Source organism: Physeter macrocephalus, chromosome 18 (genome assembly GCF_002837175.3).
Source record: "Physeter macrocephalus isolate SW-GA chromosome 18, ASM283717v5, whole genome shotgun sequence".
In the NCBI taxonomy this organism is placed as follows: Eukaryota; Metazoa; Chordata; class Mammalia; order Artiodactyla; family Physeteridae; genus Physeter; species Physeter macrocephalus.
The window spans coordinates 25,406,876-25,423,164 of NC_041231.1; the positions used below are offsets into that span (position 1 = coordinate 25,406,876).

At 41.3% G+C, this 16,289-nt stretch overlaps 1 protein-coding gene across 2 annotated transcripts in view; it reads left to right on the top strand.

Moving 5' to 3' along the window:
* FRMD4B (FERM domain containing 4B) overlaps nucleotides 1-16,289 on the top strand; it is a 129,858-nt gene that overhangs the window by 54,261 nt on the left and 59,308 nt on the right. The window contains exons 5-6 of one of the 2 annotated variants that reach the window (XM_024123922.1): nucleotides 3,877-3,933; nucleotides 4,731-4,753. In XM_024123922.1, the coding sequence (XP_023979690.1) occupies nucleotides 3,877-3,933; nucleotides 4,731-4,753 (80 nt within the window). Of the gene's footprint in view, nucleotides 1-3,876; nucleotides 3,934-4,730; nucleotides 4,754-10,904; nucleotides 10,994-16,289 lie in introns of those variants that run through there. The other variant, XM_028478635.2, reaches the window with a different exon arrangement.

Here is a 16,289-nt window from a genome sequence, read left to right on the forward strand (position 1 = left end):
GGCCTCTCCCGTTGCGGAGCACAGGCTCCGGACGCGCAGGCGCAGCGGCCATGGCTCACGGGCCCGGCCGCTCCGCGGCACGTGGGATCCTCCCGGACCGGGGCACGAACCCGCGTCCCCCTGCATCGGCAGGCGGACTCTCAACCACTGTGCCACCAGGGAAGCCCTAAAACTTTCTTTTATTCTGCTTTCCTACTTGGGAGTCAAAACCTAGAGTTCACCTCATTAGCATGATGTCTTGGTCAACTGAGCCAACAAGTCAAGGACCAAAAATAAGATGTCCAAGGTGGAGCCTGAACCCAGTGACCTAGTGATTGAATCCATAATCCTGTTAAATGAGCTCTGGGAGTATAGCACCAGCACTTGATACTGTTTCACGTTACCTCTGTGCATTCAGCCACATCCCCTGATTCACTCCTCTGCTTCTCTTTGTTTATCCTTGACAATCATGGAAACCCACTGAAGGATCCCATTACCTCTGTCTTTGAGGTGATCCCTTTCTCAAGTGTTAGCTTGCCCAGTACCTATAAGGTTACCTCAGTTGCCATGGTTGTAAGTAAAGGAAGTGTTCTATCCAAGAGCAGACTGCAGTTTCTAAAGAAGTTTTACCCTTCAGACATGAAACTCCAGAGTTCTGTATAAGTCTGAATTAAATTTCACCCTATGAAATTGCTGAGAACCAGGCAAAATAGTATTATTCTTGATTAATCCATTGTTTGGTGAACTCCACGCACAAGTCAGGTAACGTTGACAGTCAGTTTTAGAACTTAAAATATGTTGCCTTTTATTTCCAGAACAGTGGTTAACTGAAAGGTGAGGTAGGGACTAAGATGTGTAAAAGAATGTGGGGCTTTGCCAAACCACGCATTTTCCTCTCTTCCTGGAACGCGATTTCTCAAAGGCCCTACTGTTCCATCCCACCATTGCCTTCCTCCACCAGAATTGTGTTGGGGTCACTTGTGTAGGTGAAAAAGTCCACAGGCAAGCTTCGTATTTGCCTGCCCTCTCCCCTGGAGCTGTCTGAGCCTGGTACTTTTCATGCTTTAGCTCCTCATTTCAGCATGTTTAATATTTGATGACCCTTCAAATGTAGAGAAATATTTGGCAACTTCCTTAAGAGTATGTTTGAGGTCTTTTAATTTACTAACCTGAAAAGTTGGTGTGTAAAATATTGTTCCAATGACTCATCTAAGGTTCTGAGGAGGCAAAGGGGTCCCAGGGTGTCAGAGGAGTTGGCAATAATTTTCAATATATTTTATTCATCTTCAGTTTTTTTAAAAAAATATTTGAACTAACGCACTTCACTCCTTCTCTCTGATTTTAAGACAAATTTGACTTTAACGAGTTCAGGTCTAATTTAAACTCAAACATGTTCTTGAGTTCCCCTGCGAAGCCCTCACCCCCGTGCCCCACATGAGTTTCTATTTCTTTGAAGATAAGGAATTTAGCTTTTCTAAAATTTAATCTTTATCAACACCCACCTCACCTGTTGGATTAACTGCTTCATCATCTTTCACCAGATTAGAAAATGACTGTCTCTTGCCTGAAAGACAGAGGGCAATTGATTTCTGCAATCAACCTGGCTTCTCTTTGATTTTATAATCTGTTTCTAGAGATTATAGGCGAGCTTTGAATTCCAAGGCTCTGGGCCTGTCAGCTTTTGAAGCGAAAAACTTTGAAGCAGATCCACTGCCTCAGGTTTCTGAAGGGATGCTTAGTTGTTGGAGGATGAAATATAAGGGAAACACAGGTAATTATCACTGCTGACATTGTAATATCCCAGGTTTGGGGTTTGTTTATTTTATTTTAAGGCTTCTAAAAGAATTATTGTTATTAGTTTTGGGGGTTTTTGTTGTTGTTGTTCTTGTTGTTTTTTTGAGAAGCCCAATCAAATCACTTGGCCACTTGAGAGAAAAGCATAAGCCTTCCAGAAATTCTTACTGAGCTAACTGCTTCTATAAACCTACCTAGTGTGCATTTACTTTAAAACTACTTAATTACTCACCACTGATGCACTTGGTATAATTAGAAAACTCTCCAGCTCAGATTCAACAGGTAGAAAGGAGAAAGAAAAAAAAAATGTAGGGCAATTTCCAGACCCATGTTCTGAAACACTATGCACTTTCAAGTACTAATTATACAGGATTTATGCAAGGAGGGGGTTATATGGAATTGTTTCAGCATGTGTTAATACTTACAAGCTAGCATCTCACCAAAAAAAAATTTTTTTAATAAAGACCCTGCTCTACTACTCAATGTTGTAATTTATCACATAATGCAATAATGGTATTTACATATGTCATCACATTTAACAAAATAAATGAAGGTGCGTGTGAGTGTTATCGATAGAGGCAATACCCTGACACAGTTATGCATCCGTACCAGGCAACTGAAGAAGTATTCCTGCTAGTTACAGCTCAAACTCCTATTTTTGTTTGGGATCTTAAAGGCTGAAAAAATAAAATAGTGGAGGGCTTCCCTGGTGGCGCAATGGTTAAAAATCCACCTGCCAATGCAGGGGACATGGGTTCAATCCCTGGTCCGGGAAGATCCCACATTACGTGGAGCATCTAAGCCCGTGCACCACAACTACTGAGCCTGTGCTCTAGAGCCCATGAGCCACAACTACTGAGCCTGCGTGCCACAACTACTGAAGCCCGTGCACCTAGAGCCCGTGCTCCCCAACAAGAGAAGCCACCGCAACGAGAAGCCTGCGCACTGCAACGAAGAGTAGCCTCCACTCGCCACAACTAGAGAAAGCCTGCGCAGAGCAACGAAGACCCAACGCAGCCAAAAATAAATAAATAAAATAAATTTTTTAAATAAACAAAAATTTTTTAAAAAATAAATAAAGTGGTGGTGGGGAGGGTCAAATGAGTACCAGATTTCCTTCTGGGAATGAAAATGTTAAAAAAATAGAAAAAAAATAAAATCATGGAAAATTGATAAATTAGGGTTCATCAAACTTCAGTATAAAGCAACAGAATTTTTGTCTCAAGCATTTGCTGTAACTGGTTCTTTTTTAAATTTTTTTAATTATTTGTTTTTGGCTGCATTGGATCTTCATTGCTGTGAGTGGGCTTTCTCTAGTTGCGGCAAGCGGGGGTCTACTCTTCCTTGCAGTGCGCGGGCTTCTCATTGCGGTGGCTTCTCTTGTTGAGAAGCACGGGCTCTAGGCACGTGGGCTCAGTAGTTGTGGCTCACGGGCTCTAGAGCGCAGGCTCAGTAGTTGTGGCACACTGGCTTAGTTGCTCCGCGGCATGCGGGATCTTCCCAGACCAGGGATCGAACCCGTGTCCCCTGCATTGGCAGGCAGATTCTTATCCACTGCTCCAGGGAAGCCCTGTAACCTGTTCTTAAGGCTTTACATTTTCTCTACAATAGTATAAATATTAATTCAATAGTGTCTCAGTGACACAGAAGTAGAACTTTATTTTTTATAATATTTGCATTGTGTGTGTACCAAAATAACTGCTATGACACAGGAAAACACCGAACAAACTAATCTAAGAAAATCAGAGCTTCAAAATGAACTTGGAGAGGTAAAAATTATTCATTTAGAAGCTGCCTGAATTTTCAAATTCATGTGTGTTCCTTCCAGAATACTGCTCTCAAAACACAATTTCCCACAGCTAATTAAAGTGCTGGCGCGCGCGCGCACTCTCTCTCTCCCGCTCACACACACACACACACAATGTGGCTTCCCCTTAACCCTGGATACGTCTCTCCACCCCCCCCCTTCCCCCTGCAATGGTATGATCTGCGTTCAATCCTAAACTGAAGGTACCAAGCTGTGACAGCTTCCCCAACTCCACAGCCATTTGCTACGACCTAGGGCAGCCTGTGTTCAGTGATGCTTTCCTTTTCCACCGACAGGGGCAAATCGAAGTAGACAGCGAAACTATCTTCAGGTTAGCGGCGCTTATTTTACAGGTAAGAACTGACAAACTGCCTCTTACCCGCTCCTTTTGTTTGTTGGGTTTTGTGAACTGCCTGCACTTCTGAAACTTTTGCATGGGCCAGTGGCTGACGGCTTTTTAAAGCCTTCTGGTTGTTTGCCAGTATAAAATGTGAGCCACTGTTTTCTGTTATAGTGTAGTTTGCATGAGCGAGAGTGTGATATGTCTCAGAAGAAAATGAAACTTAGACTTCACTGAGGAAGAAGAGTTAAGACCATATTGCTGGCAAAGAGCTCCCGGTGGCTTGAATTTGGGAGGCTGCAGTTGTTACAACAGCTGTAATTTGCATTTAAATTTAGTAACTTTTGTATGCTTTTTCTTGAGGTGGAGTTAAAGAGCCCTTTAATTCTTAAAGGCACACATAGCTGAAAAACCAGTGTGTTCCATGCTGGTTTAAAAAAAGAAAACAAATGGCATGTGTTGATTTACCTGTGTCATGGTTTAAACGGTCTGAGTCCAGACTAAAAAGTGTGCTGCTCCGAAAGACAAGCATTTATCTCGTGATCTTCAAAACATTAAAGGAGAAATAATCATCTATGCTTTTTCAGATAGATTTGTCGCTTCTGTTAAAAACAAGAAATAATTATTGGGTAATAGCGATTTCTTAAATGCCACATTCTTCTCCAGGGTCATATGCAGGGAAGGTGTTCCTTGTGAAAAAGTTTTCAAAACAGAACTCAGGCATTTTAAGAGGGGAAAATGATCAGGAGTAAAATTCTTTTAGCTTAACCTCAATACAAATTGATCATCTATCTTTGTTTTTTATTTCAGGAAGCCAAAGGGGATTACACCAGGTATGGTTCCTTTTCTGATATTACTATGCAAAATAACCCTAGCTGAATCTTTTAATGCTATTTTAAATAACAATGGATGCAAATCAAAAGAAAGTAGATCCCCAGGCGAGAGACTGAGGTCTCTTTCCTCTTCAAATAGAGACCTATTCTTTTTGTGAATGAATCCGGGAATGAAGCTTTCCAAGCCAGAGTGACAGCAGATTGTACTCAGAAGTCCTCCAAAGTTCTATTTTCCATCATCGGTTAGCAAGATGAAGAAATCTATAAAAAACTTGGGTAGCCCGTGCTGATTTTTTAAACTTATAATAATCCTGTGTTTGAAGAATTATACCATAAGCACAAAAAGATTAAATCCATCAGCTGCTTAGTTAAGGGATTAATAGGGGCTTTCTTTTTGCAGCTGCCCTAAAGGGGCCTCACCCTTCATATATCTGACCTAACAGTTGTATTGTTGCCACCGAGGCACTTACTGGTTCTAACTGCCTAACTGGCCAAATCGTCAGAGAGTGTTTATATTTGAATTCACCCTCTATCTGCTCTATTCTGTTCTTTTAATGCAATATTTGCGGTTGGGGTAGTAGAAAGGGTTAAAGGTGGAGGCAAGACCTCCAATTCGAAGCAGCTCACAGGCCAACGACCCACAAAGCCTCGCCTCTACAGTGTTAATGTTCCACTGCTGGTAAACCTTACCTGTAGATTATTTACAGATCAACTAGTACTCATTCCCAGCCAAGTCTTTGACTAGTGTGCTCCTTAACAGGCTGATAACCAAGTAATGCCTTCCAGGCTTGAAAACGTCCACTCATGGAGTCATGCTTCACCTCAGAAACTCCAAGCACTTTCCACATCTGCCCATTTAATGTGGTAGAATGACTGAGGCTTCCACTTAACACTCCATGATCCACTCACCACACTCTCCTTTTAGCTCTGTTTTGTGCTATATTATTTAAAAAATTTTTTTAGGTTAGGAAATACGCTTTGAAGGAATCATAAAGATCAATGAACACCAAACTTTTTTTAATTAAAAGAAAATGTCAGGGCATGAAAAGAGGATAAATTAGTCTCTAGGTCATTAACATCAAGAGCGGCTGTGTTCTCCACTGTTGTCTTCCCTGGAGGAGCCACGTTTCCTAGGAAGATCAGATATGTGAGGAATTCCATCGTGTAGGGGGTGAGTCTGAAGTTGATTTATAAATGAGGGCTTCTGAGCCAACAGCTCAGCCTCTGCTGTCTGTGAACCACTAACCCTTCCTCCCCCACTTTCTCCCGGTCAAGCGTGTGATGGACACCCTCTGAGCTTCATTTCCTCATCAGGAAAATGGCACCTCCTTCGTAGGTCTGTTGTGAGATTAACTGTATGTAAACATTGCCCAGGGCAGTCTCTGGCATGTAGCAAGCTCTCTATACACTTTGGCTATTATTATTAACTATTATAGTATCATTATTGCCCTCATCATTATCATCCTGTCCCATCTCTTGGCAATCTCTGGAGAGGCTTTTGGGATGTAGGAGGCTCTGAAGAAGCTGTAATCACGTGTCAGGGGAAAGAATCAAAGGGAAAGATTGATTTCACAAACCTTCCTTAGGGAAGGTCGCTTGCCTATGGCAGAAGAAGGCTTAGAAGGAACGGTCCTTGGGTAGTACAGACGTTTTAGCCCTAAGATTTCAAGGTTGGTGAGTTAGTCCGGCCAAGTCCAAACCAATCCTTTTCCTTAATTTCAGTGTGTTCCTGGTGGTTTCCTGAGTGATTACTCGACTAAAGAAATGGAGGACACTGTTTTGAAACTGTCTAAACCACACTGAGTAGTAGAAAGAGCTTGTGACTAGGAATCAAGAAACTAGCACTGTGACCCTGAATGCCCTCTGTCCATTCTCAGCCTCGGTTTTCTCATCTGTAAATTGGGATTAAGGAAAATGGGACTTGGCAGGGTAGTTTTGAGGCTACGAATGATGTCTAAGGACTTTGTAGATTACAGTTTGTTTTACGAGCATTGGTTATTGCTGATGAGGGTGAAAGAATAGGAAATGTGAACTTTTGTTATTGGGTATATAATGAAGCAGAATTTCGGTTGACTGTCACCACCCCTTCCCTATCTGATCTCCTCCTCCCCTGAATGGAGAGGGTATATTTTTCCTTCAAAGTTTTGTTACAAAACTAATTTAAGAAAATCAGGCCAAAAATTTTAAAATACCATGCAGCAGTGTTGTGTAGTGATCAGAGCAAAGATGCTAGAACCAGAAAGCCTCACCCAAATCCCAGGTCTGCCACTTATTACCTGTATAATCTTGAACAAGTTATTTAAACTCGCCAAGCCTCAGTTTCCTCATCTGTAAAATGGGACTTATACTATACACCCCATAGAATTGCTATGATGACTAAATGAATTAATATATACAAAGTACTTAGAATGGTTCCTGCGGTCGCCACTTTCATATGCCATCAAATTGATGGACATAATTTATCACTCCCCTGTTGTCTTAAATATGAATTGTTTCCCATTTTTTGCTGATATAAATAATTCTTTGATGAACATCTTTGTGTAGTTGGGGTTGGGGTTGTCTGTGATTTTTTTTTAAAGGTTTTTTTGATTTGGACCATTTTCTAAAGTCTTTTTTGAGCTTGTTACAATATTGCTTCTGTTTTATGTTTTGGTTTTTTGGCCCTGAGACATGTGGGATCTTAGCTCCCCAACCAGGGATCGAACCCGCAACCCCTGCATTGGAAGGTGAAGTCTCAACCGCTGGACCTCCAGGGAAGTCCCTGTGATTATATTCTTAAGTGATGTTTCTCAGGTGGGGAACAAGCAAAGGGAAATTCCTCAAAGGAGGCAAAGTATGAAGCGCTGAAATGGAATTTATGCATTCTTGATACTGCTAAACTAAAATTATACAAACTTCATAGCTTTATCCAGTGACATCTACTAAATGCCTGAAATGGGTCCACACCCATCTAGGCAAGTAGGATGCAGAGGTACTTAGGCAGGGGCCTTCCTTCCAGAGAATTTGACTTTCTATCAAGAGCTACCTCAGTGGCAATTCTGAATTCCACTTCTCTGTTTGTTTACATGTCAGTGGCTGCAGCTCTTAGCTTTTAGAATTTCTCTGAGGTTTAATTGTGGATCAGAAAAGGTCCCCAATTATTACCCTCCTAGACCAGGGCAATGTGGCTTTTTCAATTAAAACAGTGATTGAACACCTAATTCTTGAGGCTGCTCTGGTCCACCCACTCCTCGTGAATATCTTCTTTCTCAAATTTAGAATTTCCAAAGCTGAACCCGCCACCATCCCAGCCCCCAGACCAACTCCTCCTCCACTGTCTCCCCTTGAATAACCACCACTCTCTCTTGAATCATCTCTAAGGATTTTCTCTCTTCCCTCCCACCTTTTTCTCCATCTGTCAGACAGCTCCCTTCTTTCCTTGTCTTTATCAGAACGCTGGCTTTCTCAGCCCTTAGTCTCCCCCACGCAGCCTGACTGTAAAAGTATGTGTGTGTGTGTTGTTGCTCTGACTGCTTTCTATGACATTATTTTAGAAGTCAGCGCCTGATTTCATTCAATTCCCACCACAGGTATTATCATCACCATTTAACAAATTAATAGATGGGAATTTTAGGGCCAAAGAGACTATGTCACACAGCCAGTAAGTTTCCAGATCTGTTCTGATTCCGTTGTATACTACCACCTGCACATAACCCCCTGGTATCTTGCTAAGACATAAATGCGATCATTGTTGTTGACTTCCAGACATCTCTTACAGTTTCTCATTGCACAGACACCCATCTTCCAAAACCCTAACTTGGCATTCAAGGCCCCCCATAATCTGAATTATACATTTTAACCTCCCACACTCTACTGATCATACTCCTTAAGATCTGTTCCTGCCTCTCTTCTCTTTTCTTCACGTACCCTTCTCTTTTCTTCACATGCCTTCACTATTTCGCCTTTATGGCTTTGCTCAAACTCTTCTTCCTAGAATGCCTTTAAAAACAACAGTCCTAAAAAAAAAAAAAAAAAAAAAAAAAAAAAAAAAAAAAAAAAAAAACCACAACAGTCCTCCCCTATTTTGTTTCCTGCCCTGTTTCCTTGAGTATTTTAAGTTAACATGATCATGACCAGTAGGAAACCTTGCTCTCTGAAAGTTAATTACAATAGTGGCATGGGGACTTTTTTCTTTAAATAGTTGACAGCCTGAATTTCCAAGTCAGCCCTTAAGCTGCAAAGATAACAAGCTACTCGGGTAACACAACACAGACAAACATAGGATTCCTGAAAGCTGACACGGCAAGGAGGCAAGGTTTCATCACTGAGCCAGCCACAAATGAGTTTGTAAAAGCAAAGCATTTTCTTTTCTTTTTAAGATCCTGAAAGGTGGAAATTACTAAAGGAACTGTGTGACTAGGGCACTTTTTGCTTATAAGAAAGAGTGAGGGACTGCAATTTACAATTCAGTACTGGGTCACCATGAGGGCATATTGTCACCTAGCTTCAAATGGGAAGGAATAATCCACAATTTACAGCTGTGCTCATGGGAGCAGCTGTTTCCCATGGGAGAGGAACTTCCCTGGATGCCTTGAGAGTAGTTAATGAAGGGAGGGGGAAACAATCAAAGACTTTAAAGGACTTCTTCTCCTACTCTTACACCTCTAGAGCACTTAAAGCTCTGAAATATCATCCCATTTCCGAGACCTTTAAAATCAGTTACAATGATAAAAGTAGCAGCTCCCGTGGGCTAGGTGCTGCGCTGTCCTTATTCACATCAATGGGGAGGCAGGAGTGAAGACAAGAGCTTTGGAATTTAATTGACCAGGCACTTGCTGTATTACTGTGGGTAACTAACCTCTCTGGAACTCAGTGTCTTTGTCTCTATTACTTGGTATTACTATTATTATTGTTAATATGTTTAACCTTTCCACCAATCCTGTGATGACAGACACTACTGATATCCCATTTTACAGAGAGGGAAACAGCTTTGGAGGGAGTAAGTAGTTGACCGTCTAGGTCACATGGCTTAGAGAGTGGCCCAATTAGGACTCCACGCCTCATGCTTTGGACCTTTGTCAGGAGTCTCCTTTTTTGTATCCTAACACAAACTTGTAAGAATCATTACCTTCCTTGCTGGCAGAATAAAGAAGGCTGACTTGACAGAAATTTAACTTGTCTGTCTGATTTCAGGCCAGGGCTTTAATGAATCAGCAAAACACTTTTGTGCAAAACCTATTAAGAAATGGCTTTTCTCTCTCCTGGTGTCATGACTCTATTTTAAGGTTTGACTTAAAGATACAAATAGGTTCTTTTATTAATCAGTTCAGCGCATTAATATTTCATTTATTTTTAATGATTTGTAAATAATTCTACATGTCAGGCTGTTTTACATGTTTTACAAACATTAACTTATTAATTGTCGTCTCCATCCATGAGGTTGGTGGAATATTATTCCCGCGTTACAAGTGAGATTAAGAAATTTTGTGTGGATTATATTTATATTACCATATTATGGTTTAACGTTTCACCATGGCTTGGCCAGATGTTTAGAGTTGCTATGTTGAATAAACAAACAAGATAACAACACATAGGGAACCGCAGACAAATTAGTGTGGGAAATACGTGGTTAAAAGCTAAACAAAGTTCTTTTCGTTGAAGTTCGAATCTGCTCACGTGCATGGCGGATCTCCCAGAAGAAGACACATAAACAGTGTTTCCAACACTTATTTGTCCCTGATGTGTGAGCCTCCTGCCAAACCAGTGTTCTGTGGACTTCACTTTGTGAAGCAGAGGATTATTTATTTGCTGAAAGCTCAGTATTAAAATGCCTTTAAAAGATAAGCAGTTTTGGCAAACCTTTTCTTTGTCCTCCTTGCCAGATTATTGCACCCCTCGGTTTTAATTCCAGTAACTCTTGGGGTAAACATTCATCAAGTTCTGAACTTGCTTTCTCTGAAGCGCCCTGAATTTGGAAGGAATCGTCCATCCCACACGGTGGGTGCTTTTTCATCTGCTCTATGCAGAGAATGTTAGGGCTGCCCAATATTATGTATTGGAACCCTCATCTCATAGCTGATGAACTAACAAGTGACATATCCATGACAATTCAGGTTGACAGGACCAGACCTAGAGTCCCCAGGTCTCCCTGACCATCTCAGATTTACCATTTTGTCTTACACTTGTATCAGGAGGCCTCCATGGATCCTTGCTGTCCCTGATAGAAGGCAGTGAGGACAGCAGGCAGTGGACTCTACCATGGTAAGTGGTGTTATCGCTGGAGTGGCCCCGAGTCTAATATTAGTCACTTGAGGACATAGCTTAAGAGTGAGAAGGCCGGAAATGAGCACTCAATCAGCAGTGCCTTTGGAATACCTTGTCTTCTTCTCATTGCTCGACCTTATTCACTCTTGTAGACTGAACACCTAATACCTACAACGTGAGAGGCATTGGACCAAGCAAGGGCTGTGATGGAGGCAGACTGAGTTTCCGGCATTCCTTTTATTCCTGAGCCACAGTCCTTCTACATCTTTTATAAGAGACACTGGAGAAAGGCCTGGGCCCTGGACTCAGACAGGCAGGCATGAGGTTGAGTGAGACAAGCCCTCCTCATCTGCTAGTGGTGTGACCTTGAGCGAGTTTTAAAGCCATCTGAACCTAAGGTCCCTTTTCTTTCAGAGATTCGTTGTGAGGATTGAGTGAGATCAAGCACCTTGCAGGGTGCCCGGTACAGAATGGAGACTTAGTACTTGGGAGTTTGGTTCCACTAAGTCCCATCTAGTATACTGAGATGCATTTTAGATGATGTTGCTGTTGTTGTTTTATCATCTTAGCCATTTTTAAGTGTACAGTTCAGTGGTATTAAGTATATCCACGTTGCTGTGCAACCATCACCACATCCATCTCCAAGATTTGTCATCTTGCAAAATGGAAACTCTGTGCCCATTAAGTGATAACCCCTCTCCCCTCCACCCCCAGCCTCTAACAGCCGCCATTCTACTTTCCGTCTCTATGAATTTGCCTTTTCTGGATGCCTTATGGAAGTGAAATCATGCAGTATTTGTTTTTTTGTGACTGGCTTCTTTCACTCAGCATGATGTCCTCAGGGTTCATCCATGTTGTAGTGTGTGTCAGAATTTCCTGTACTTTAAGGCTAATATTCCATTGTATGTATATACCCCTTCGTTTATCCATTCATCCATGGATGGATACGTGGGCTACTTCCACTTTTGGGCTCTTATGAGTAATGCTGATACGAACAAAAATAGGTAAACATCTCTTTGAGACCCTGATTTCAGTTCTTTTGGGAAGAGAGATGCATTTTTAAGAAGAATCCCTGGCTTCCAGATAGTTAAGTATATTCTGCTGTTCATTGGAGTGGGGGTGGGGTGAAGGCATAGGAATGGAGGATGGATATCAGATCCTTGTTCTAAATCATCAGACCTTACTTACCAAAATTAATACTTGAGGAGCCCAATACTTACATTAAAATATTGTTGTAGGTGAATATTTATCGACAGGGAAAAATGATTACAATGTAGGAAGTAGGAAAAAAGCATATGTATTATCCATTTTCATAAAAAAATTATATATACCAATATGTTCAAATACATGATACAGATATAAAAACTGGTCCTTAAGTTGTAGCATTGTGCAGGAGCCCCTAAATTTTTTTGTTCATACAGCCCCTTTCATTCTCAATATATGTATACTTTTAATTATTTATTTAATTACATAGTTATGTACATGTAGAACTATATTGACATCACATACATTATAAAATATTCACAAAAGAGTAATGTATCAAAAGGAAAGAGATAGAGTAACATGTTCCAAGAATGAATAAAAATAAATATCATTAGAAGTTCTAGTATTGGGAATTTCCTGGCAGTCCAGTGGTTAGGACTTGGTGCTTTCACTGCTGGGGCCAGGGTTCCATCCCTGGTCGGTCACATACATTATAAAATATTCACAAAAGAGTAATGTATCAAAAGGAAAGAGATAGAGTAACATGTTCCAAGAATGAATAGAAATAAATATCATTAGAAGTTCTAGTATTGGGAATTTCCTGGCAGTCCAGTGGTTAGGACTTGGTGCTTTCACTGCTGGGGCCAGGGTTCCATCCCTGGTCGGGGAACTAAGATCCTGCAAGCCACGTGGTACAGCCAAAAAAAAAAAAAAAGAAAGAAAGAAGTTCTAGTATATTCTTTCTGCACACCTACAGATCTCCCTACCACATAGACTGTTGTAGAGTGGATTCTGAAGTTAGGCAAAGATGAACTGGATTCCAGACCCCACTTCTCACTGGTGAATAATCTTAGCTGAGTTACTGAACATCTCTAAGCTGCAGTTTCCCATCTGTAAGTGGGAGTAATTACAGTTCTTTTGTAAAAAAATTTTTTTATTGAGATATTTTTTTTTATTGAGGTATGTAACATTATATTAGTTTCAGGTGTAGAACATAATGATTCAGTATTTGTAAATATTGCAGAATGATCACCGCAATAAGTCTGGTTAACATCCAACACCATATATAGTTACAAAAATTTTTTTTTCCTTGTGATGAGGGCGTTTAAGATCTACTCTCTTAGCAGCTTTCAAATTTGCAATACAGTGTTAGCAGTGCATTGCGCACTGCCTGGTTTACGGTAGGGGTAAAAAAAATTAAGCTGGTACTATTGTCATGACTAACAGTTGTCTTGGGATGGTGGGGATAGAAATGTTTACAATTTTCCTTCTTCTTTGCATGTCAGTGTGTTTTCATTTATTGAAAATGAAAATATAGTGCTTATGTCAGAATTTTTTTTAATGTTATTTTGTCTTGTTAAAAAAACTCAGAGCTTAGCACAGTGACCTACAGATATCCTGCACTGCATCCTTTTTCAAAATGAATGTAAGATTCATGGAACGCTACCCACTTGGCCTAACGGAAACTTCCCAAACCAAGGCTTAAAGCCCTTCCCTGCCACCCCAGAGCAGCAAGCCTGTGATTTCCCCCGCCGCCTGCCCCGTATATGGGAGGCCCTGTCCAGAACCTGCTGGCCCCAAGGGGCCTGCGTGCCTTTGTGAACAGGCTCATTCAGTTCTCAGCACAGGCGCCTGAGGCTGGGCAGGCAGAAAGGAAGCAATTAAGACAGTGGAAACCTACCAGGGAAAAAGCTGTCGGCAGGGCAGACTTCATGGACGTGTGACCTGTGCAGTCACACAGGGCCCTCTGCTCGGAAGGACCCCACTCTTGGTTTGATGCTCTTCTGTCTTGAAATCTTGAAATTCTCCATGAGTTTTTCACAAAGAAGCTCCACATTTTGATTTTTCATTGAGCCTTGCAAATTGTAGCTTGGTCCTGGCTGTTGAAAACTGTAAGGCATTGAGAAGGCCCGGGTGTTGAATGGATTATTAAAGAAGGGGTCCTCTTGTAGGTGTCTAAACGGGTACTCCATTGAGGAAGCTGGAACCACACAGAATTCTGCAAAACAGCCTTTTTGCATATATGTCTGGGAACCTCTTACGCTTTTCTGATTTCAGTATGTATGATCTCCCGGGTCTGAAGCATGGGGAGTAACAACCTTGACTTCATAAGGGCATTGTGAAAATCAAGAGAGAAAATGCACGTGAAAGGGTTAGAACAGTGCCTGACACCTGGAATACTCATTTTTAAAAGCTTCCTAAATACTCAGTTGCTACCCTGGTATCAACAATATGAGCTAGGTAGTATCATTATGCTTATTTTATTTTTAAAAATTTTTTTCCTGATGTTTACATTTTGTACTTCATTTATTTATTTGTTTTTGGCCACACCCTGCGGCATGCAGAATCTTAGTTCCCTGACCAGGAATTGAACCCACGCACTACTGCAGCGGAAGCGCGGAGTCTTAACTGCTGGACCACCAGGGAAGTCCCTAGCCTCATTTTATAGATGAAGATACTGAGGTTCAGAGAAGTTGAGTAACTTGCCCAAGTCATACAGCTGGTTACCATATGGAGTTAGGGTGTGAACTCAAGCCATCTGATGGCAGAGGTCATGCTTTTTTCACTCCACCATTGTGCACCCTGCTTTCATCATCATCTATTAGGTGCCAGGTATTCCTGTGTACTTTTATCATCTGCTTCTCAAATTGTAGCCATTGAGATCCTCGTTCTGCAGATGTGGAAACAGACGTAATGATCACGGTCACATATCTGTTCCACATATGGTGGTACTTGGATTTTAACCCCCATCCTCTGAATTTCTACTCAGCCTTTCCACTTGATAATTCCTCAAGAGTGAATCCAAAAGATGTTTAACAGTATCTACTGCTTTGGGCTGATAATGCAAATGCAGTTAGACTTTGGCGAACTCCTGGACCCACATGCCAGACAGTTCTTCATAGCTTGTTTCTGGCAGCAATGGAATGTCATCAGCGCTGGCTCAGACCTTGGAATCTCACTGGGTTCCCCCCAACTTCTGGCAACCACCATTCTACCCTCTGTCTCTATGAATTTCTAAAATGTTTTTATTTTAAATATTTACAAATTTTCGCGTTAACCTAATTCTCAGCCAAAGTCATCCTTATGGATTACATTTCTTCTAAAAGAGTTGAAGTTTCAAAGTAGACAGGATCAGAATCCTTGGCAAGCTGACTAGTGTTTAGAAAAATCTCTCATCACATTTTCATTATTATTAGAAATTCTTTAGACTTAAAAAAAAATGTAGTTTGACAGTTGATCCCTATCAGGCATGCAGATGGACAGAGTAATTCGTCCTTTGTTACAAGTTAGGCCACAGACAAAAATTTAACAGCAACGGAATTCTAGCTGAGCGGACGCTGTGTTCCCGAGAACGCGCAGCGGTTTCTTGTCTCTTTAGTAGAGTGCTGAGATGAGGAGGATCTGACACAAATTCCATGGATTGGTCATGATGTTGGAGGAGCAAGTTTCAAGGCTGAAATTCCGCCAATTACTGTGGGTTCTGTTGAACCAATCCTAAAGCCGCTTACAACCTGGGACTTGCCAAGTCACTTCCAAAGTTCTTTTCCCATGTGGTTTATTACCAGCCCTTAGGGTTGCCAGATTGAGCAAGTAAAATAAACAGCGAATAACTTTTTGAGTGTGTGTTCTAAATATTTAATCTGGCAACTCTAATCTAGATCGCCCACTGGGGATTCTTCTCAGTGGTAGTAATCCACCCGCAGCCTGTTCTGAGAAGGGTAGAAATAAAGTGTTTATAATTGTTGGTTTCATGGGCTGTGATCAGAAATGAAGGAACACGTTTACTGAACATAGGCAGGTGCCTTCATAGCAACATAGCTTCATAGCATCTTCCCAAGAACCCTATAAAACAGGTCACTATCCCTGTCTTTATAAGGAGGAACCGAGGCTCACAAAGGTTAGTTTATCTAAGACCACAAATGTCCTACAAACATGGAGACCTGGGACTGTATCCAGTTCTAAGTCCTTACCTTATTACTACTGCACATTACAAGTCTAGGGCCAGCTGGTAGGCTGCTCTGTTGATTTGTTTCTTTTTTTTTTTTTTTTTTTTTTTTTGCGGGACGCGGGCCACTCACTGTTGCCTCCC